Source organism: Oncorhynchus mykiss, chromosome 27 (assembly GCF_013265735.2).
Source record: "Oncorhynchus mykiss isolate Arlee chromosome 27, USDA_OmykA_1.1, whole genome shotgun sequence".
NCBI classification, from domain to species: Eukaryota; Metazoa; Chordata; class Actinopteri; order Salmoniformes; family Salmonidae; genus Oncorhynchus; species Oncorhynchus mykiss.
In genome coordinates, this window is record NC_048591.1 from 43,814,130 (window position 1) to 43,838,058 (window position 23,929).

General features: G+C 42.8%; 1 protein-coding gene across 1 annotated transcript in view; it reads left to right on the top strand.

Annotated features, from left to right (window-relative positions):
- The window catches only part of LOC110508083 (SR-related and CTD-associated factor 4), a 43,690-nt gene that overhangs the window by 13,028 nt on the left and 6,733 nt on the right, over positions 1–23,929 (top strand). The window contains exons 11-12 of the mRNA XM_036964962.1: positions 3,185–3,341; positions 3,796–3,899. Coding sequence (XP_036820857.1) covers positions 3,185–3,341; positions 3,796–3,899 — 261 coding nt within the window. The remainder of the gene's footprint in view (positions 1–3,184; positions 3,342–3,795; positions 3,900–23,929) is intronic.

A 23,929-nucleotide genomic window follows, 5' to 3' on the forward strand; every position in this document is an offset into this window, starting at 1 on the left:
GTATGGAGTGCAGGTATATTAGGGGACACAGGTCAGGTCATTATCGGCGTGAAAACAATTGGTAAGACCAAAATGTGCTGGCGCCATCAACTGAAAAAAATATATATTGTGTTTATGTAGATTGGTCTCTATAGAGCCCTGTTTGTTTAGTGTCTAACCTAAATATATATATATATACTGTGTTTATGTAGATTGCGTAGGTTTCGAACACGGTTATAGAGACGACTAGTGTTTTCATAAATACCAGAATGTTGACTTTGATACCAGGTTTAGTATCACGATGCGCAAAAAAGATACCACAGCGACAACAAAGAATAAAACATGATCTAAAGTCACTGAATAAACCACTGGGCTTTACACGGAACAATATGTTGATAATTGATAGTAAGTAATAGAGACTAAAACAACGAATTCTTTCAAAAATTAAACGCCCTATTTAAATTACAGAATGATCAGAGCGCGATACGTGGTCAAAAGTATGTGGACATCTGCTCGTTGAGCATCTCATTACAATGTCATGGGCATTAATATGGGGTCCCTCCCCCTTGCTGCTATAACAGCCTCCACTCCTCTGGGAAGGCTTTCCACTAGATGTTGGAACATTGCTGCTATAACAGCCTCCACTCCTCTGGGAAGGCTTTCCACTAGATGTTGGAACATTGCTGCTATAACATCCTCCACTCCTCTGGGAAGCCTTACCACTAGATGTTGGAACATTGCTGCTATAACATCCTCCACTCCTCTGGGAAGGCTTTCCACTAGATGTTGGAACATTGCTGCTATAACAGCCTCCAGTCTTCTGGGAAGGCTTTCCACTAGATGTTGGAACATTGCTGCTATAACAGCCTCCACTCTTCTGGGAAGGCTTTCCACTAGATGTTGGAACATTGCTGCTATAACAGCCTCCACTCTTCTGGGAAGGCTTTCCACTAGATGTTGGAACATTGCTGCTATAACATCCTCCACTCCTCTGGGAAGGCTTTCCACTAGATGTTGGAACATTGCTGCTATAACATCCTCCACTCCTCTGGGAAGGCTTTCCACTAGATGTTGAAACATTGCTGCGGGGATCTTGCTTCCATTCAGCCACAAGAGCATTAGTGAGGTCGGGCGTTCGATTTGGTTTAGGTCAGGGCTCTGCGCAGGCCAGTCAAGTTCTTTCACCCCGATCTCGACAAAGCGCTTCTGTCCGTATGACCTCGCTTTGTGCACGGGGGCATTGTCATGCTGAAGCAGGAAAGGGCAAAAACTGTTGCTACAAAGATGGAAGCACGGAATCATCTAGAATGTTGTTCTATGCTGTATCTCTAAGATTTCCCTTCACTAGAACTAAGGGGCCCGAACCATGGAAAAACAGCCCCAGACCATTATTCCTCTTCCACCAAACTTTACGGTTGGCACTATGCATTGGGGCAGGTAGCGTTCTCTTGGCATCCGCCAAACCCAGATTTGTCTGTCGGACTGCCAGATGGAGAAGGCGTTTCCACTGCTCCAGAGTCTAATGGTGGCAAGCTTTACACCACTCCAGCCGATGCTTGGCATTGCGCATGGTGATGTTAGGCTTGTTTGCAGCTGCTCGGCCATGGAAACCCGTTTAATGAAGCTCCCGACTAACAGTTGTTGTGCTGACGTTGCTTGCAGAAGCAGTTTGGAACTCTGAGTGTTGCAACCGGTGACAGACAATTTTTCCATGCTTCTGCACTCTGTGGTCCTGTTCTGAGCTTGTGTGGCCTGCCACTTTGCAGCTTAGCCGTTGTTGCTCCTAGACTTTTCCACTTCGCAATAACAGCACTTACAGTCAACCGGGGTAGCTCTAGCAGGGCAGAAATTTGACTAACTGACTTGTTGGAAAGGTGGCATCCTATGACAGTGCCACGTTGAAACTCACTGGGCCCTTCAGTACGGGCCAATGTCAATGGAGATTGTATGGCTGTGTGCTCGATTTTATACACCTGTCAGCAACGGGTGTGGCTGAAAAAGTAGAATCCACTAATTTGAAGGGGTGTCCACATACTTTTGGCCATGTAGTGTATCTGTGTTCATTTGTTAAACTTTGGACAAAATATTGGGTCAGATGACATTCATTAGATACATGATTCATTATACATTACAGCTATATTATTTAATGTATTAAATTAATACTTTACTTCCAAAATGACAAACACTTTAAAGCTTGTTTCGGAAGCTTCTATATTGCAATAGTCTACACACCATAGAAATACAATGGATTTTACACAACATACTGCGATTCCCAGAGTACACGTCACCTCCCATGATGCAATGCTCCGCCCAGACGGCTGGCTGGCGACCGTTAGCAAGCCCAGTCAAACGCGAAGTAGTCTTAATATATTGTCATATATTAAATTGAGCACATTTCACATTTTACTTTTGGGTTGTAATCATATTATAATGCTCACATGAATATCATGCTGAATATATGTTCATGTTATTTTCACTCAAATTATTCAATTTATTGGGGGTGAAGTAAAACCTCCCATGCGCTACTTTTACACCTTTTGCTTAGTAGTTTCGGTAGGCTGACCCTCATCTACTCTGTAAGTAAAGTATTCCCATACTTTGCTTCTGGAGCCAGCTGTCAAAAGCTGCGGGCATGGAGTTGACGTTTTCCTTCTCAAATGTGGCTTGCGCTGTGTCATCTACATGCACAAGTAGCCTGGCTAGCTGACTACTACCCCCGAAAGAGGACAAGTAGCCTGGCTAGCTTACAACTGCCCCCCTAGAGAAGACAAGTAGCCTGACTAGCTTACTACTGCCCCCTAGAGAAGACAAGTAGCCTGACTAACTTACTACCGCCCCCTAGAGAAGACAAGTAGCCTGACTAGCTTACTACTGCCCCCTAGAGAAGACAAGTAGCCTGGCTAGCTCACTACCGCCCCCTAGAGAAGACAAGTAGCCTGACTAACTTACTACCGCCCCCTAGAGAAGACAAGTAGCCTGACTAACTTACTACCGCCCCCTTGAGAAGATTCAGACAAATTACGAGACAGACTGGATCCCCTCAATCCGCGAGACACATTTGACAAAGTCCTGAAAGTAACAGTTTGTCATGTTGTAGTATTGGAAAAGCTACTGCGTTTTCGGTATACCAGGCAGCAGCAGCACAGTTATTTAAAACTCTTTGTTCTTTAACTTAAAAACTTGAGCATATTGTATTTTTGTGTAGATTGCGTGGGCCTTGAACAAGGGTATAAAGGCGACCCATAAGAAGTTCTGGGACGTAGAGCGAGGCGTCACCTACATCCCCTGGAGCAAGGTGAAGATAGAGGAGCTGGAGGGGTCCAGGGAGGGAGGCATGCTGGACGCAGACACACTCTGTCCAGGTAAACATCTGTCTCACGCAACCTCTACACTGCCTGCTTTGGGTGATTTTTTTTTTTTCTTCAGTTGTCTTCCTTGATTCCTCACCCCCTCTCTCCTCGCCTCCTCTCTCCTCGCCTCCTTCTCAAAATGCATTGGAGAAGAAGATTTCTGGTTCCTCTCCTCAGACCTCCTCCTCCAATGCACTTTGAAGAAGGATGTGAGTAAACCGGGTTTGAGGGAATCAAGGAACCCTGTTGAGATTCACCCTCTGTCCTAGATGTGGAATTATTGTGGCCTGGCCACTTGACTAGTAAAAACCTGGTCTAAAACTTTTCCTAGTTGGGTCAAGTGGTCTGAAGAAATTCCTGTCAAAGTCAGAAGTATTGGACACAGAGTTAGGTTATATCTATCTCTACATTGCTCTATTCTGTTTTAAGTGTATAATTATTCCTGATTGATTGGTCTGTTTGTCAGAGTGGGGAGATGACGTGAAGGAGCTGACTAAACCAGGAGGACTGAACAACGGAGGAGGAGTGGATGCCATGGAGACAGAGGGAGCTGCCACCGCCCATGTACAGGTAACACCCGCTACAGGGGACCCAATGAAACACACCACAGACAGCAGGCACCCAATGAAACACACCACAGACAGCAGGCACCCAATGAAACACACCACAGACAGCAGGCACCCAATGAAACACACCACAGACAGCAGGCACCCAATGAAACACACCACAGACAGCAGGCACCCAATGAAACACACCACAGACAGAAGGCACCCAATGAAACACACTAGTCTGGGTGTTCTGCCTCACCATAGTATCTCAACATCTCTTTTCTTGGGAAACAGAGTTTATCCTGAGATTTTGTTCCTTAGTTGTCAGTTTTCTGTATGTTTTTATTAAAATTGCAGGTTTTTATAAGTGTTGGTATAGAAATGCATACACTTTTCCTCAACACAAATGCAATAATGTGAGAAAGTGGATTAATAAAAACAGATTTACTAGCATCATGGCCTGGGTGACTAGTATTTCACAGGTATTCACTCACCTCAGTACATCACCTATATGAAAACTAAGGGTCCATATTGAAAGGCTGTTGTAATAGCTTTCCTCCAGTAGTAAGTCAACCAGTCTGAATGCAATGATCCAGTTTCTGCCTACATGACACAATACTCCCAAATAAAAGGAAAGACAACTTTACTCGTGAACACTTGTCTTTTCACTTGTCTAATCAACAAAAAATAAGGTGTCTTCCTGATATTTGGTAGGATCTAGGGATGTGACAAATGGAGCATTTTTCATCATGTTTAAATGGCTAATTATTTTTTTGTGTTGGTACGGTTTAACAACATAAATTCACATAAATTCACATTCATGTGAATTCTCAATGCAGCTGCACTGCTGCCAGCAATGGTTTGAGTCTCACAGTACGCCCCCCCCCCTTTTCAGATGGCTAACTATTGCGCCTGTACTGCCATTACTGTACCTCAGTTCCACCTTGCAAAAGTTTGGATTTCCTTCTCATTTAACTTCTCATAGTATTGCACGTGTTCTACCATTACTCTACCTCCATTTCCTTCTCATTTAACCTCTCATAGTATTGCATGTGTTCTACCATTACTCTACCTCCATTTCCTTCTCATTTAACTTCTCATAGTATTGCACCTGTTCCACCATTACTCTACCTCCATTTCCTTCTCATTTAACTTCTCATAGTATTGCACCTGTTCCACCATTACTCTACCTCCATTTCCTTCTCATTTAACCTCTCATAGTATTGCACCTGTTCCACCATTACTCTACCTCCATTTCCTTCTCATTTAACCTCTCATAGTATTGCATGTGTTCTACCATTACTCTACCTCCATTTCCTTCTCATTTAACTTCTCATAGTATTGCACCTGTTCCACCATTACTCTACCTCCATTTCCTTCTCATTTAACCTCTCATAGTATTGCACCTGTTCCACCATTACTCTACCTCCATTTCCTTCTCATTTAACCTCTCATAGTATTGCACCTGTTCTACCATTACTCTACCTCCATTTCCTTCTCATTTAACCTCTCATAGTATTGCACCTGTTCCACCATTACTCTACCTCCATTTCCTTCTCATTTAACCTCTCATAGTATTGCCATACAGGACTTCCCTGCTGTCGCTTGCTTTCCTCTGACGTTTTTTCCCAACTGTTAACGACGACGACGTAGTGGTGGAGCGTCGTCGCCAAAATTAATTGATTTCTCGACTCCTTGCATGTCGACTCCCGGCGCCGAATCCCAATTCTGAGTGTCAAGATTTGATTCTGCTAAGAATAGTCTTTCTGGAGCGGAGAGACTAGTTGCTGTACTTCGCAGAACACAAACTCACATCTTTCATAGCGAGCTAGCGAAGGACTGAGCGAGAGGGGACTGGCACAGTATAGGCAGTTCGGCCACCAGGCAGACAGTCAGAACTGTGCACTAGGTCTATCTATCAGTGTGTTGGTCAGCCACCAGACAGTCAGAACCGTGCACTAGGTCTATCTATCAGTATAAGCTGGTCAGACACCAGGCAGACAGTCAGAACCGTGCACTAGGTCTATCTATCAGTATAAGCTGGTCAGCCACCAGGCAGACAGTCAGAACCGTGCACTAGGCCTATCTATCGGCAATCAAAAGCTGTATGTCGCAAAGGAATGCTGTCTCTCTGTTTCTTGGCTTGCAACTTCAGTAAAGCAGGGTCTATCATTAATGAATAGGCCAAGATGAAATTCAAAACGCAACAGACCAAAGCCTGAACACACACTGGCATCGTTAGCAAAGAGAAAGGGCAGACGAGCCAGCGTGAGGAAGAGAGAGGGAGGGGTCAGGCTGAAAGAACCGTGAACATACAGAAAAAAGTATTTAGTCAGCCACCAATTGTGCAAGTTCTCCCACTTAAAAAGATGAGAGAGGCCTGTAATTTTCATCATAGGTACACTTCAACTATGACAGACAAAATTAGAAGAAAAATCCAGAAAATCACATTGTAGGATTTTAAATTAATTTATTTGCAAATTATGGTGGAAAATAAGTATTTGGTCACCTACAAACAAGCAAGATTTCTGGCTCTCACAGACCTGTAACTTCTTCTTTAAGAGGCTCCTCTGTCCTCCACTCGTTACCTGTATTAATGGCACCTGTTTGAACTTGTTCTCAGTATAAAAGACACCTGTCCACAACCTCAAACAGTCACACTCCAAACTCCACTCTGGCCAAGACCAAAGAGCTGTCACTGTATGTAGTGGTCATCTGCACTGTTGCACTGTCTTACATGCCTCACATATTCACCAAAGTAGCCTAAACTTTGACCTCTTCCTCTCCTGGTTTTATTTAAATGACACCCCACCCCCCCTTAGGCCTTTTATAGTGATGACTATTGCACTGCGATGTTAACAGATTTTTCCAGTTAGGGACTTTTCTTAATGGTTCCAAATTTAGTTTCCTCCATTTATCTTTCCCTTCTAGTAGGGCTTTAGTTTCCTCCATTGATACAGATGAAAACAGTTTAGCGTAAAAATAAAAACCTTTTATGAGTTTGGAATATGGATTTTTTTTTTTTCTCCCCCTACCATTTTTTTGCTAGTACCACCTGGCGTTTGGCTCCGTCAATGATTGGTTTTTCACCATATCAATATCAACTGCTGTTCAAAGTCCCTATGTCTTTTTTTGTTCTTTTCAAGCCAAATATTTTTGACATTCTAATTCGATTGACATTCGTTTGAACGGAATGTCATTCTGAGACTGAAAGGACTTGAGTGCCCTCACCTCATGACTGTGACCATTACACCATTCTGTGATGGGGCAGATGGTCATGAAGTCCACTCCGTGTGAATTGACTTACTAGCGTGACGGAGGCAGAATGATCTATGCTATCGTGAAGATCATTGAACCAGCTTAACATTTGACTCTCACTTAAACCCCCAAAACCTAAAAAAAAAAAAAAAAATAGGTTTCTCTTTGAGATGATTGGAAGGTACCACCTGTTGCACATTCATTCAATACAGAGCATTCGGGAAAGTATTCAGACCTAGACTTTTTCCACATTTTGTAATGTTACAGCCTTGTTCTACATGCCCCCCCCCCCCCCCTCTAAATTAAATTACACTTCAATTGTTGTGGCGATGGGGGCTTCACATAGTGTTCAAAAAGTGTGTTCGTCATGTACACAGTTTAGCACATCAAAGAGCATTTGGAATTTTACACCAGTGTACACACTACTTATTTCCCCAATGTAGTGATTTAAATCTATATATATATATATATATATATATATATATATATATATATACACACACACAATACCACATAATGACAAAGCAAATACAGGTTTTTTAGACATTTTTGCAAGTGTATTAAAAATAACTGAAATGACGTGTGTGTAACTATTCAGACCCTTTACTCAGTACTTTGTTGAAGCACCCTTTTGGAGGCGAATACAGCCTCAAGTCGTCTTGGGTATGACGCTACAAGCTTGGCACACCTGTATTTGGAGAGTTTCTCCCATTCTTCTCTGCATATCCTCTCAAGCTCTGTCAGGTTGGATGGGGAGTGTTGATGCACAGCTATTTTCAGGTCTCTCCAGAGATGTTCAAGTCCGGGCTTTGGCTGGGCCACTCAAGGACATTCAGAGACTTGTCCCGAAGCCACTCCTGCATGGTCTTGGCTGTGTGCTTAGGGTCGCTGTCCTGTTGGAAGGTGAACCTTCACCATGGTCTGAGGTCCTGAGTGCTCTGGAGCAGTTTTTCATCAAGGATCTCTGCACTTTGCTCCATTTATCTTTCCTTTATCCTGACTAGTCTCCCAGTCCCTGCCGCTGAAAAACATCCCCACAGCATGTTGCTGCCTCCACCATGCTTCACCATAGGGATGGTGCCAGGTTTCCTCCAGATGTGATGCTTGGCATTCAGGCCAAAGAGTTCAATCTTGGTTTCCTCAGACCACATAATCTTGTTTCTCATTGTATCAGAGCCCTTTAGATGCCTTTTGTCAAAATCCAAGCGGGCTATCATGTGCCTTTTTACTGAGGAGTGGCTTCCGTCTGGCCACGCTACCATAAAGGGCTGATTGGTGGAGTGCTGCAGAGATGGTTGTCCTTCTGGAAGGTTCACCCATCTCCACAGAGGAACTCTGGGAGCTCTGTTAAGAGTGACCGTCGGGTTCTTGGTCACCGCCCTAACCAAGGCCCTTCTCCCCCAATTTTTCAGTTTTGCCTGGCGGGCAAAAGCTCTAGAAAGATTAGGTGGTTCCAAACGGATGTAAATGTGACATTTTCAGTTTTTTTTTTTTAAATAAAAAATAAACTGTTTCCTTTGTCATTATGGATTATTCTGTGTAGATTTGATCAGTAAAAACAACAAGTATTTAATCTGTTTTAGAATAAGGCTGTACTGTAACAAAATGTGGTAATGGGGAAGGGGTCTATCTGATTGCATTGTAATGCTCACAACACAAAAATAATCAAATTATTTATTATTCAAAGGCTTTTAGCAGATGGCTTCACATCAAGTTTGACCTGTTAGGTGCAGTGTGTGTGTGTGTGTGTGTGTGTGTGTGTGTGTGTGTATGTATATATAAATAAATCAATTTGTACCAGAGGCTGTTTCTTGGTACAAGGCAGATCAGAGTTGTACTACTACGGACAATTGTGCTTGTAACTGTGTTCCTAGTTCTTGCACACAAACAAACATGAACCTGAACGCTGTGGCATGTGGAGCAATCAAACACAACACGAGTTTATGATTTGTCTTCGGAAGCAGGCCTGAGATGAAAAAAAAAATATATATAAAATTAATAATTAGGGATTAATGAATACATGCTCACGAGAAGGAAGAGACGATAATCCCGTCTAAATGTAATCTTTGCTGTTTAAAAATAATTCTGGAATATTTTATCAACAGAATATGTATATAGGTAAAAATATGCTTTGTCAAACCTGCCTAAACATCCTCTATTGCAATCTGTAACTTAGAACAGTTGTGAATGCCACATATTGTGGTGCGACAAAAGGTTTGCCGCTCACTACGACTCAACCTTCATACCACCTAGTTCAGTATCAGGGCCATAGTCCTAACCCTGAAACTGACTCCACCCTGAAACTGACTCTCACGCTCCTCAACTGGTCTTATCTTGCCAGCCTTTTATTTCAATCAACCAAACAACTTGAGGTTATCACCCAGGTAGGTGAATGAGGTGAACCTGGAAGATGATACTTTTAGCCCCTGAACAGCTTTCAACAAAGACACCTGCGATGGCTACTACTTTACAAACAAAAAAAAAAATATTTTTTTTGTAGTCCCGTTCTGTGGCTCCAATTGACACTGTGTCAGGATCGTCAGTGTCACGAGGCCTCACGAAGGTGAGTGTTTCTGGACGTGGAATATGGATTTCGCAGATCCGTTCCTCGCTGGGACTAATACTGAGGAACTTCTCCAATGGCTGCCAGGTAAAGGTGACGCTCCCTCCCCTGTCGGAATTTACTGGATTGTTCTCGTGACATATTGGGGGAGGGGGGGGGGGGCAAGTCGCAGAAACAAATGAACGAGCCACAGTTACTCTAATCTATCACAATTCAAGTTGCCACAAATGACCTGAAATTGGCGTCCGAGCAGAACAGCTGTTTAGTTGTCATAATGCTGTTCCTGCGATATCAGATATCTTTTATTGCTCAATTTACAATATCCCGGTGTTTATTTGTGTAGGGCTCTCGTGAGGAGCTCTCTGTGGGCCAAAAGACATGAGGTGAGCTGAAACAATGTTTTTCTAATGTCCAGGACTCCCAGCTGACCACGATGTATAAAATGAGCATTGCTCTCTCACACTAGCCCTGGGGTTTTCAGGCCTTTATCAAACAATATTCATACAGTTACATACTTTGCGTAGTTGAAAAGATTCCTAAACACATTTATTCAACAGTAAGGAAACATATCTACCTGACAGTGATCTCAAATGTTATATTCTCAGTTCGGTTACATTTAATCGTCAGGAAGTAGAAACAATAAGACTGTTGACCACCTGTAGGGGGGGTGGGGGTGCGCACTGGCATTAGAGTTTGTGGGTCTAGCAGGAACGAAGGAGGCAGACAGCCTGTGGGCCCCACGGTGGAGCTCCACCGCAGGATCCTCTACCGGTGGAATCTGAGACCTGGGTAAGGATAGATCTCCCTCTACCCACGACCTCCCTGCAGTGGCACTATGGCTGTGTTTGGTTATGTTGGAATTGAATTCAGTTTCATGTTATCAGAAGTGTACATTTTTTAATTTGCAAATGCATATGAACACTATATTGAGCACCTAAACATTGCTGCTACTTTCATTGACTAGGTGAGATCCTTTTTGGATTCGGTGTACAGAATGAGTCTCGCTACAGTTTTCATATGCATTTTACTTGATTTTAAGCATACTAATTATTTTATTTTTTTACTCAGATAAATAAGCAATAAGGATATGATTGTTATTCTAGTCTGAGAGTGTTATATTTTATGGTGAACTATTCATGAGTTTAAGCTTTTACAATCTGCATTTGTCTGCCAATTTATTACATTTTTATTTGGGCTCATAATCCTCAGTTTGTATGTTGTAGCTATAGGAAAGCTTATCTACTAAAATACGGGGGGGGGGGGGCGTGCTGGGTGGAAGTTGCTTATTGTCACAGATCTAGGATCAGCTTATCTAAAGATGTAAAACTGATCTTGGATCAGATTTCAGGGGCAACAAAAACAATGTCCTACCCCGGAGGTTGAGTAAATTACATTACTAAGCTGCACCCGAACAACGTACTACGCCAGGACATGAACATTTATTTTATCGTAGTCCCATGTGGGTTTTAATGGCGTTGTCACGAGCAGCTCTGAACAGTTGGAAACTGGATTTTTAAAGAGCTGATTGACTCTCTGCTAGACACTAATAAAATACCCATCATATCTGGCTCTGAATCGTGGCATTGAACACTTGAGCAGAATTCTTTCTCTTCACAACTGGCTACGTGATTATTGCAATGCTTGTGGATGTAACTTTTGTTGACAATTTCGATACCTTCTGGAAACGAAGCTCGTATTATAAGGAGGATGGGATCCACCCAAATCATGTGGGTTCATGGATCCTTTCACAGCATTATAAGGAGGATGGGATCCACCCAAATCATTTGGGTTCCTGTCACCGCACTATAAGGCTGTGTAGAAACAATGACTTATCAATGACCCGAGCCCAGCTCAGTTAATCCCTACCATTGTGTCGCAGAGTTGTCATAATGCTTCAGCAAATGTACATGATCCCAGGGGCGTTGGAAGACACAATGTAAGTAGCCTAATTTATGTCACTCTAACTGTCCTGAATGCCTCTGCTGATCATACAGCTGTTGTATGCAGTAATCATGTGCCTATGAACCAGATTGATACTGTTAGCACTGAGGCGTGTGTGCCCGGGGAGGAAGTCCACTGTGTGTAGCTCACCCTGCACAAACATAAATAACATGAGCATGTCTACTTCTGCTAAGCTTCACAGTAAAGCAATGAAAACAAGCAAGCATCACAGAAAAGTGCTAAAAAATAGCCCACGTTAACGTATGTATCTTAAGAAGCAAGGTTCGTGAAATCAATAATTTGATAGTAACTCTCAGACACTCAGTCAAATCAAATTTTATTGGTCACATACACATGGTTAGCAGATGTTAATGCGAGTGTAGTGAAATGCTTCTAGTAATATCTAACAATTCCCAACAACTACCTAATACCGTTGATGATAGTGGTAGCAATACAAGGTTATGACATTTACAGAAAAGATAGGAATGCCAATGGTGGAAGTGTTGCTGTTTTATATTCAGAACCACATTCCTGTATAAAATATGAGGATCTCATGTTAAATACTGTTGAAGTAATATGGCTACAGGTTTATCTGCCTCACCTAAAGCCCATTCTGGTGGGAAGCTGCTATAGACCACCAAGTGCTAACAGTCAGTATCTGTATAATGTGTGAAATGCTTGATATAATGCATGTGATGTCTACAGAAAGGTATATTTTCTGGGAGATTTAATTATTGACTGGCATTCGTCAGGCTGCCCACTCAAGAGAAAGCTTCAAACTGTAACAAATGCCTGCAACCTGGTTCAGGTTATCAGTCAACCTACCAGGGTAGTTACAAACTGCACAGGAATGAAATCATCAACATGTATTGATCACATCTTTAATAATGATGCAGAAATGTGCTTGAAAACAGTATCCAGATTCATTGGATGTAGTGATCACAATATAGTAGCCATTTCTAGGAAAGTTCCAAAGGCTGGGCCTAATATAGTGTATAAGAGGTCATACAAGAAGATTTGATGTAAAGAATATTTGTTGGTCCGTGGTGTGTAATGAGGAGCGAACAGACACTGCGCTTGAATGAAATTGTTTATTCCAGTTACTAATAAGCATGCGCCTATTAAGAAAATGACTGTAAACTGTTAAATCCCCGTGGATTGATGAGGAATTTAAACTGTATGGTTGAGAGGGATGAGGCAAACGGATTGCCAAATAAGTCTGGCGGCACAACCGATTTGGCAAACATACTGCACATTGAGAAATCATGTTACTAAACTGAATCAAAAATAATTAACTACACTATGAAACAAAGATAAATGACAAAAAGAATGATAGTAAAAAGATTTGGGGCGCCTTAAATGAAATTTTGGGCACAAGGGCAAACGCCGCTCCATCATTCATGATGGCTCATTCATCACAAAACCAACTGATATTGCCAACTACTTTAATTCTTTTTTCATTGGCAAGATTAGCAAACTTAGGCATGACATGCCAGCAACACACACTGAACCTACACGACCAAGTATATCTATCCAAATTATGAAAGAGAGGAATTGTAATTTTGAATTCTGTAAAGTGAGTGTTTGAAGAGGTGACATGATTGTTGATAGACAACAATGTCAAGCCACCGGGGTCTGATAACTTGGATGGAAAATTACTGAGGGTAGTAGCGGACAATATTGCAACTCCTATTTGCCCTCAAGCCTGGAGGGAAGCAAAAGTCATTCTGTTACTTAATAATAGTAAAAAAAAAACTTTACTGGCTCAAATAGTCGACCAATCAGCCTGTTACCAACCCTTAGTAAACTTTTGGAAAAAATTGTGTTTGACCAGATACAAGGCTATTTTACAGTAAACAAATTGACAAACTTTCAGCACGCTTCTAGGGAAGGACATTAAACAAGCACTACTCTTACACAAACGACTGATTTGGCTGAGAGAAATTGACGATAAAAAGATTGGGGGCTGTTGTGTTAGACTTCAGTGTGGCTTTTGACATTTTCTATCATAGTCTGCTGCTGGAAAAACAGACCACAGAGGGTGTTCTTTGATGGAAGCCTCTCTAACATAGTCCAGGTAGAATCAGGAATTCCCCAGGGCAGCTGTCTAGGCCCATTTGTACTTTTTTCAATCTTTATTAATGACATGACACTGGCTTTTAAATTTTTATTTTTAAATTTTTTATTCAACCAGGTAGGCAACACGTTCTCATTTACAATTGCGACCTGGCCAAGATAAAGCAAAGCAGTTCGACACAACACAGTTACACACATGGAGTAAAACAAACATAGTCAATAATACAGTAGAAAAATAAGTCTATATTCAATGTGAGCAAGTGAGGTGAGATAAGGGAGGTAAAGGCAAAAAAAAAAGGCCACGGTGGCGAAGTAAATACAATATAGCAAGTAAAACACTGGAATGGTTTGAGGAAAGTGTGTCTATGTATGCGGATGACCCAACACTATACACGTCAAATACCACAGCGACTGAAATGACTGCAACACTTAACAAAGAGTTGCACTTAGTTTCAGAATGGGTGGCAAGGAATAAGTCAGTCCTAAATATTAAAATTTAAAGCATTATACTTCACTGAACCCTAATTCTCAACTAAATCTTTTAATAAATAATGTGGAAGTTGAGCTAGTTGAGGTGACTAAACTGCTTGGAGTAACCCTGGATTGTAAACTGTCATGGTCAAAACATATTGATACAACAGTAGCTAAGATGGGGAGAAGTCTGTCTATAATAAAGCGCTGCTCTACTTTCTTAACAACACTGTCAACAAGGCAGGTACTACAGGCCCTAGTTTCTACCTTCTTAACAACACTGTCAACAAGGCAGGTCCTACAGGCCCTAGTTCCTACCTTCTTAACAGCACTATCAACAAGGCAGGTCCTACAGGCCCTAGTTTCTACCTTCTTAACAACACTATCAACAAGGCAGGTCCTACAGGCCCTGGTTTCTACCTTCTTAACAACACTATCAACAAGGCAGGTCCTACAGGCCCTAGTTTCTACCTTCTTAACAACACTATCAACAAGGCAGGTCCTACAGGCCCTAGTTTCTACCTTCTTAACAACACTATCAACAAGGCAGGTACTACAGGCCCTAGTTTCTACCTTCTTAACAACACTATCAACAAGGCAGGTACTACAGGCCCTAGTTTCTACCTTCTTAACAACACTATCAACAAGGCAGGTCCTACAGGCCCTAGTTTCTACCTTCTTATCAGCACTATCAACAAGGCAGGTCCTACAGGCCCTAGTTTCTACCTTCTTAACAACACTATCAACAAGGCAGGTCCTACAGGCCCTAGTTTCTACCTTCTTATCAGCACTATCAACAAGGCAGGTCCTACAGGCCCTAGTTTTGTCGCACCTGGATTACTGTTCAGTCGTGTGGTCAAGTGCCACAAAAAGGGACTCAGAGAAATTGCAATTGTCTCAGAACAGGGAAGGCACAGCTGGCCCTTGGATGTACACAGAGAGCTAACATTAATAATATGCATGTCAATCTCTCCTGGTTGAAAGTGGAAGAGAGATTGACTTCATCACTACTTGTATTTATTAGAGGTATTGAATGCACCGTGCTGTCTGTTTTGAACTACTAGCGCACAGCTCAGATACCCCACAAGACACCCCAACCAATCATCTCTTCAAAGTCCCCAAGTCCAGAACAGACTATGGGAGGTGAACAGTACTACATAGAGCCATGACTACATGGAACTCTACTACACAGTACTACATAGAGCCATGACTACATGGAACTCTACTACACAGTACTACATAGAGCCATGACTACATGGAACTCTATTCCACAGTACTACATAGAGCCATGACTACATGGAACTCTATTCCACAGTACTACATAGAGCCATGACTACATGGAACTCTATTCCACAGTACTACATAGAGCCATGACTACATGGAACTCTATTCCACAGTACTACATAGAGCCATGACTACATGGAACTCTATTCCGCAGTACTACATAGAGCCGTGACTACATGGAACTCTATTCCACAGTACTACATAGAGCCATGACTACATGGAACTCTATTCCACAGTACTACATAGAGCCATGACTACATGGAACTCTATTCCACAGTACTACAGAGAGCCATGACTACATGGAACTCTATTCCACAGTACTACATAGAGCCATGACTACATGGAACTCTATTCCACAGTACTACATAGAGCCGTGACTACATGGAACTCTATTCCACAGTACTACATAGAGCCGTGACTACATGGAAGTCTATTCCACAGTACTACATAGAGCCGTGACTACATGGAAGTCTATTCCACAGTACTACATAGAGCCGTGACTACATGGAAGTCTATTCCACAGTACTACATAGAGCCATGACTACATGGAACTCTATTCCACAGTACTACATAGAGCCATGACTACATGGAACTCTATTCCACAGTACTACATAGAGCCATGACTACATGGAACTCTATTCCACAGTACTACATAGAGCCATGACTACATGGAACTCTATTCCACAGTACTACATAGAGCCATGACTACATGGAACTCTATTCCACAGTACTACATAGAGCCATGACTACATGGAACTCTATTCCACAGTACTACATAGAGCCATGACTACATGGAACTCTATTCCACAGTACTACATAGAGCCATGACTACATGGAACTCTATTCCACAGTACTACATAGAGCCATGACTACATGGAACTCTATTCCACAGTTACTACATAGAGCCGTGACTACATGGAACTCTATTCCACAGTACTACATAGAGCCATGACTACATGGAACTCTATTCCGCAGTACTACATAGAGCCGTGACTACATGGAACTCTATTCCACAGTACTACATAGAGCCATGACTACATGGAACTCTATTCCACAGTACTACATAGAGCCATGACTACATGGAACTCTATTCCACAGTACTACATAGAGCCATGACTACATGGAACTCTATTCCACAGTACTACAGAGAGCCATGACTACATGGAACTCTATTCCACAGTACTACATAGAGACATGACTACATGGAACTCTATTCCACATCAGGAATAGAGTCAAGATGCAAGCAGTAGAATTGAATTGTAAATACATAAAAATACACATTATGGAAAAATGGAAGCAACAAAAACAGACACATGCATACGCGCGATAGCATATGCACGATACACACATGTACACGTGGATTTTGTACTGTGGATATGTGGTGAGCCGGGCAGTTGACGTGGAAGATGGGGTTGTCGGTTATGGCAGCCTCCCGTACCCCTCTGATTCAGAGGGGTTGTTTTTAAATGCGGAAGACACATTTCCGTTGAAGGCATTCAGTTGTACAACTGACTAGGTCTCCCCCCTTTCCCTTTAGTGGGGAAAGTAGGGGCCTGAAGGCACACAGTGTATTGTGAAATCTGTGAATGTATTGTAATGTTTAATTTAAAAAAAATAAATGGCCTTAATTCTGCCGGTCCCCAGGAAGAGGAGCTGGCAACAGCTAATGGGGATCCATTATAAATACAAACTCTCCTTTTGTAGCAAACCAATGATGTGTATAAACCCTGGATGGCTGACAGGTGTTGCTGTATTGAAGCCACCATGCAGCCATCTTGGTACTCCATTGTGTAAAAAAAAATGTTTGGGAAGCTATAGAAATAATTTAAATGTCTACATTGACACATTTTATTCTAATTACAGACACATTCATGCATACTTTAAATGTACATTATGCGAGCTAAATGAGAAATATAAAACTTTTTCCTTTAAATTTCCTTTTTTGTTGTTTTTAGAGAGTACTAATGTTACTGTCCTCACTACAACGGCAAAAATAATTTAACATGTCATTTTGACCTTTTTAATAAATGTTCATTGAAATACTGTAGAATTCCATTCATTCCTAGCATGGAGGACTGCTCCATAGAGAACGATAGAGAGCTCTAGTGACCAAAAGTCTGTTTATCACGTGCAGTGCCATGAGGGCTTCCGCCATTTTAATTTAGTCCACTGGGTGAGACTTCATTGGCTGATCCTCCCAACCAGTCATGTCCAGCTGGGTCATCAGGAGAGATCACCCAATCGCAAAGAAGAAAATTGATTGCCTCAATGGCGCGGCCTATGCCGTCATGGCACAGAAACAACGATCAGTCCTCTATCTATCTCTATGGACTGTTGCTACTGGTGGCTTCAAAGCCTCTCACTGGCCAATACATAGCATCTGCAATCCAGGGTTTATATAAGTTATTGGTAGGAACGGGGTGAATTACACATGCCACTTACCACACGTCTAGTGAGGTGGCACGTGGCGTCAGGGAAAAGTAAGTCATTTAGTCTAGTCTACTTTGTTTCCTGCAAATACTTTTTTTTAAACTCTTGGTTTTGTAGGTCTAACTCTTCTAATGTAGTCAAGTCGGTCATTTTGAAGTAGTGGTACTTTCACTTGAGTACAGAGTTTCAGTACTCTACCCAGCCCTGCTAATCAGGTGTCTTTATCAAAGGAGGGGAAGTTAGTGGCGATCGGTGATTGCTACATCTATTTTTTATCTATATTAATGATATATACCCATTAATTCATGACAAATATAACTTAGAAATGCCTGATGAGCTTTAGTTCAACTGTCTAACCCCCATCAGAACACAAAATACACAGTACATGTGTTTTTTTTACCCCCATCGTTTGTAAACAATGTAATTTGCAAACTAACACACTTATAGCTTCGAAACGTGGTTTAAACCTATCATTTTGATCTCATGGACGTCGGTCCTTTTCATCCATAGTCACTTCTATGAATTTGAGAGTGGTTACATTTCTCCCGCCCCCCCCCCAATCCCTAAGCTGTTTACCTTAAAAGGGGTGACTGGTTATTGTTTGATTTACAGATTTTAAAAAAAAGCTTTTATTTGTTTGGCTTTGAACTACTTAATACTGTCAATGAACTCGCAGCTCATGTGCAAGTCCCTCTTAGCCTTTCGTATCTGTTGCTGATGAAATTAAATCGCCCCCAATTAAATCCAAGGACAAAGAAGTTATGTGGATGCAATGAAACTAAAAGGTAGGTTACTGGTAGTGTGGTACAAGCCACTAATATTATTTTTTGTTGTTGACCGTTTCCCTTCAATAATATGAACAATATGTGGCAACGGTTACATTAGACATATAGACAAGCAATAGAAAACTGAAGAGAACTCCCAAGTTCAGTAAGTAAAAGGGATGATAATGCCTTTAAAAAAAAAAATGTATATGTATGAATCTCATTTGTTTATTAATCATTCTTAATTGATAGAAATACACCCGTTTTGTGTGAATTTGTGATCAAACAGGGGTATCCTGTTGATTGAGGGATGATTGAGGGAGTTGATTGAGGGATGTTAACAATATCTGAAGGTATCACAACATTTCTGAATAGGACCCCTGTACAATAAGTGTTTTTCAAGCCTGTTCCCATGGACCCACAGGACTGCATATTTGTTCCTGTCCAGCCTGACCCCAGGTGCTTCAATAAGCCCATGATTAGTTGATTCAGGTGTGTGTGTTAGACCAATCACTTTTGGCACAGACATTTTTATTTATTTTTTTAAACTCACATAGCCTACTATGAAACATAATTACCGACGCCAGCGGTAACCGTATCCATAGCTACCTTGCTTTTGAACCGTATTCTACAACTTGAACATAACAGACGTGTTGACCATATATGGCGTACTACAGGTAACAACTGATTCTTCTTATTAGAAGTGGTCCCGTGTGGCTCCCACAGTTGGTAGAACGTGTTGATTTGCATCATCGGGGTTGTGGGTTCGATTCCCGCTGGAGCGATCGATATGAAAACTTATACGTGCATTAATGTAAGGCGCTTTGGATAAAAGCATCTGCTAATTGGCAATTTGGCATATATTATGAAAACACCATATCAAGTAAGATACTACTATCATATAAAATCTCAATTTGATGTTTTGGAGAGAGAAAAAAATCCATGATCAAATGCTTAGTCCACACCTGAGTACATCTGTCAGAATTTATGGTCTGAACCGTTTCCATCCTTCCAGCAGGGCTCCACACCTGCTCATTGTTTGTCCTTGCCTTTTAACCAAGGACTGATTTCTACCTGGGTAAACCAGTACCCCTTTCACCTGCTCGAACCAAACTGCTGGCGCCGATACTCAGGCCAGCTGAGGACAACTTGACTCGGTTCAGCTTGGCAGTGGGAGAATCCCTCAGGTGTGGATACTCCAACCAATCAGTGACATTCATTGATCAAGTAGGTGCCAGGGGAGAAACGTCTAACCAGCAGGGCTGGGTAGAACTCGAGGAGACGAGTTCATTAAACAACCCTGCAACATCTATGACATGAGCTAAGGGTCTGTTATCACCGTTGTGGAACTGCAGCACAACCTAGTCAGCAAAGTCTCTTGATGGGAGAATTACAACTGAAACGGTGAGGACCTATTCTCTCTGGTCTGGTCGTCCCTTGGCGCTTGTCAGACGGTCACAAATGCCTTGCATCTATCTGCATGTCACTGCAGTCTTATTCTAATCAAATTTATTTATAAAAGCCCTTCTTACATCAGCTGATGTCTCAAAAGTGCTGTACAGAAACCCAGCCTAAAAACCCCAAACAGCAAGTAATGCAGGTGTAGAAGCACGGTGGCTAGGAAAAACTCCCTAGAAATGCCAGAGAACCTAGGAAGAAACCTAGAGAGGAACCAGGCTATGAGGGGTGGCCAGTCCTCTTCTGGCTGTACCGGGTAGAGAGGAACCAGGCTATGGGGGGTGGCCAGTCCTCTTCTGGCTGTGCCGGGTAGAGAGGAACCAGGCTATGAGGGGTGGCCAGTCCTCTTCTGGCTGTGCCAGGTAGAGAGGAACCAGGCTATGAGGGGTGGCCAGTCCTCTTCTGGCTGTGCCGGGTGGAGATTATAACAGAACATGGCCAAGATCATCTTCCATCAGTGTCTATACAGAATATTTCTCAAAGCACACCATTGCTTATTGCAGTGCACTGACACACTGGGTAACTATAGCTCATTTGACTCTCTGAATCAAGTCCTTAAATACTAGACATGCTCACGACCCCAACTAGAAGAGGAGTGTGTTTTTGTCAGTAGCGATAGCATGGCAATAAAAACAGTATATTTTCCACTGATTTCTTTAAACTCACAATTAATGTAAATTGAAGTAATACTGGAGTGTGTTGTTTCAACGTTAAATCAGGTGATGAGTATTGACTGCATACTCACCTGTAAAGAGTGACGTATGGTCAGGATATTATCTACGGCCCGTCTACAACTGGCACCTAAAGCACTGAGGATTTGAGTTCTGACGTCGGTAACAGCTGGGTTTACTTCCCTGTTCACTGCAGTGGAGGCTGGTAAAGGAGGAGGACGGGCTCATTGTAATGGAGTTGGTAAGGAGGAGGACGGGCTCATTGTAATGGGAGTTGGTAGGAGGAGGACGGGCTCATTGTAATGGGGGTTGGTAGGAGGAGGATGGGCTCATTGTAATGGAGGCTGGTAGGAGGAGGACGGGCTCATTGTAATGGAGGCTGGTAGGAGGAGGACGGGCTCATTGTAATGGAGGCTGGTAGGAGGAGGACGGGCTCATTGTAATGGAGGCTGGTAGGAGGAGGACGGGCTCATTGTAATGGAGGCTGGTAGGAGGAGGACGGGCTCATTGTAATGGAGGCTGGTAGGAGGAGGACGGGCTCATTGTAATGGAGGCTGGTAGGAGGAGGACGGGCTCATTGTAATGGAGGCTGGTAGGAGGAGGACGGGCTCATTGTAATGGAGGCTGGTAGGAGGAGGACGGGCTCATTGTAATGGAGTTGGTAGGAGGAGGACGGGCTCATTGTAATGGAGGCTGGTAGGAGGAGGACGGGCTCATTGTAATGGAGGCTGGTAGGAGGACGGGCTCATTGTAATGGAGTTGGTAGGAGGAGGACGGGCTCATTGTAATGGAGGCTGGTAGGAGGAGGACGGGCTCATTGTAATGGAGGCTGGTAGGAGGAGGACGGGCTCATTGTAATGGAGGCTGGTAGGACGAGGACGGGCTCATTGTAATGGAGTTGGTAGGAGGAGGACGGGCTCATTGTAATGGAGTTGGTAGGAGGAGGACGGGCTCATTGTAATGCAGTTGGTAAGAGGAGGACGGGCTCATTGTAATGGAGTTGGTAGGAGGAGGACAGGCTCATTGTAATGGAGTTGGTAGGAGGAGGACGGGCTCATTGTAATGGCTGGAATTAATATAACGGAGTCAAATGTGGTTTCCGTATGTTTTGATACTGTTTATCCCATTCTAGCCATTACAATGAGCCTGTCCTCCTACAGCTCCTCCTACCAGCCTCCATTACAATGAGCCTGTCCTCCTACAGCTCCTCCTACCAGCCTCCATTACAATGAGCCTGTCCTCCTACAGCTCCTCCCACCAGCCTCCACTATGTGATGCCATAAAATGGGTGCTGTAAACAATACAACAATTTGTGTCCATTTGTGACACCAGAAAGTGGTATTCTGCTCTTCTCTCACCAAACACACAAACACACATATTTGTCAGCCACATTGCCGTGTCCCAGGAGCTATTTTGGGGCTTAAGAGCCTTGCCAAAGGGCACAGCGGTAGGAGAGTGTGTCAAGGATATGACACCAACAGCCCTCCAGATGCCAGTTCAGACCCCACAGTATCATCCCACTGGGCACACCACGTCGTTTAGGCTACCCTGGGGCGGCAGGGTGGTTAGAGCGTTGGGCTAGTAACCGGAAGGTTGTAAGTTCAAACCCCCGAGCTGGCAAGGTTGTTCTGCCCCTGAACAGGCAAGTTAACCCACTGTTCCTAGGCCGTCATTGAAAATAAGGATTTGTTCTTAACTGACTTGCCTCGTTAAATACATTTTTAAAAAAGGTAAAAAATTAATTTCAAAAATTCAATGTGGAAATGTGGGTAATATTTGGTTGAGATGTTGATCAATGAGATTCAACCTTTTCTTTATTCACCCATTCTAAAAAGACAGACAGAAGTCTGTTGAAATCCCAATGTGTTATTACAATGGTTTTGAATCTCACCCGGGCAGCTTCTGCTTCTTTTTGGGGGGATTATTCCCTGTTCACAAGACCCCTTGATGATGTGAGTCCTGAGGCAATTTGCCTCTTCTGCCTAATGGTAAGTACACCACTGCCTGCGTGTAGACTGCAGTTAATCAAGCAGGTGACCAAATTACTTCTGGGTTAACAGAGATTACTGTGTTTTCAACTATTTATACTGAACAATAATACAAACACAACTTGTTAATGTGTTGGTCACATTTTTCATGTACTGAAATAAAAGTTTACTAGAAAATTTCCATACGCAGAAAATGCTTTATTTCTCTCAAATTCTGTGCACAAATTTGTTTACATCCCTGTTAGTGAACATTTCTCCTTTACCAAGGTAATCCATCCACCTGACAGGTGTGGCATATCAAGAAGCTGATGAAACAGCATGATCATTACACAGGTGCACCTTGTGCTGGGGGACAAAAGGCAACTCTTAAAGTGTGCAGTTTTGTCACGCAACACAATGTCTCAGGTTGAGGAAGCATGCTGACTGCAGGAATGTCCACAAGAGCTGTTGCCAGATAATTTAATGTTAATTTCTCTACCGTAAATTGCCTCCAATGTCGTTTTAGTGAATTTGGCAGTGTAACCACGCCAGCCCAGGACTTCCACATTGGTCTTCTTCAGCTGCGGGATTGTCTGAGACCAGCCACCTGGACAGCTGTTGAAACTGTGTTTGCACAAGCCAAAGAACTTCTGCACCAACTGTCAGAAACCGTCTGTGAAACTTGCTCGTCGTCCTCACCAGGGTCTTGACCTGACTGCAGTTCGGCGTCGTAACCGACTTCAGTGGGTAAATACTCACCTTCGATTGGCCACTGGCACGCTGGAGAAGTGTGCTCTTCACGGATTAATCCCAGTTTCAACTGTACCGGGCAGATGGCAGACCAGGTGTATGGCGTTGTGTGAGCGAGCGGTTTGCTGATGTCAGCGTTGTGAACAGAGTGCCCCATGGTGGGGTTATGGTATGGGCAGGCAGAAGCTGTGGACAATGAATACAATTGCATTTTTATCGATTAGCAATTTGAATGCACAGAGTTACTGTGACGAGATCCTGAGGCCCCATTGTCGTGCCATTCATCCGCCACCATCACCTCGTGTTTCAGCATGATAATGCACATCCTCATGTCGCAAGGATCTTTACACAATTCCTGGAAGTTGATAATGTCCCAGTTTTTCTATGGGCAAAATACTCACCAGGCATGTCACCCATGG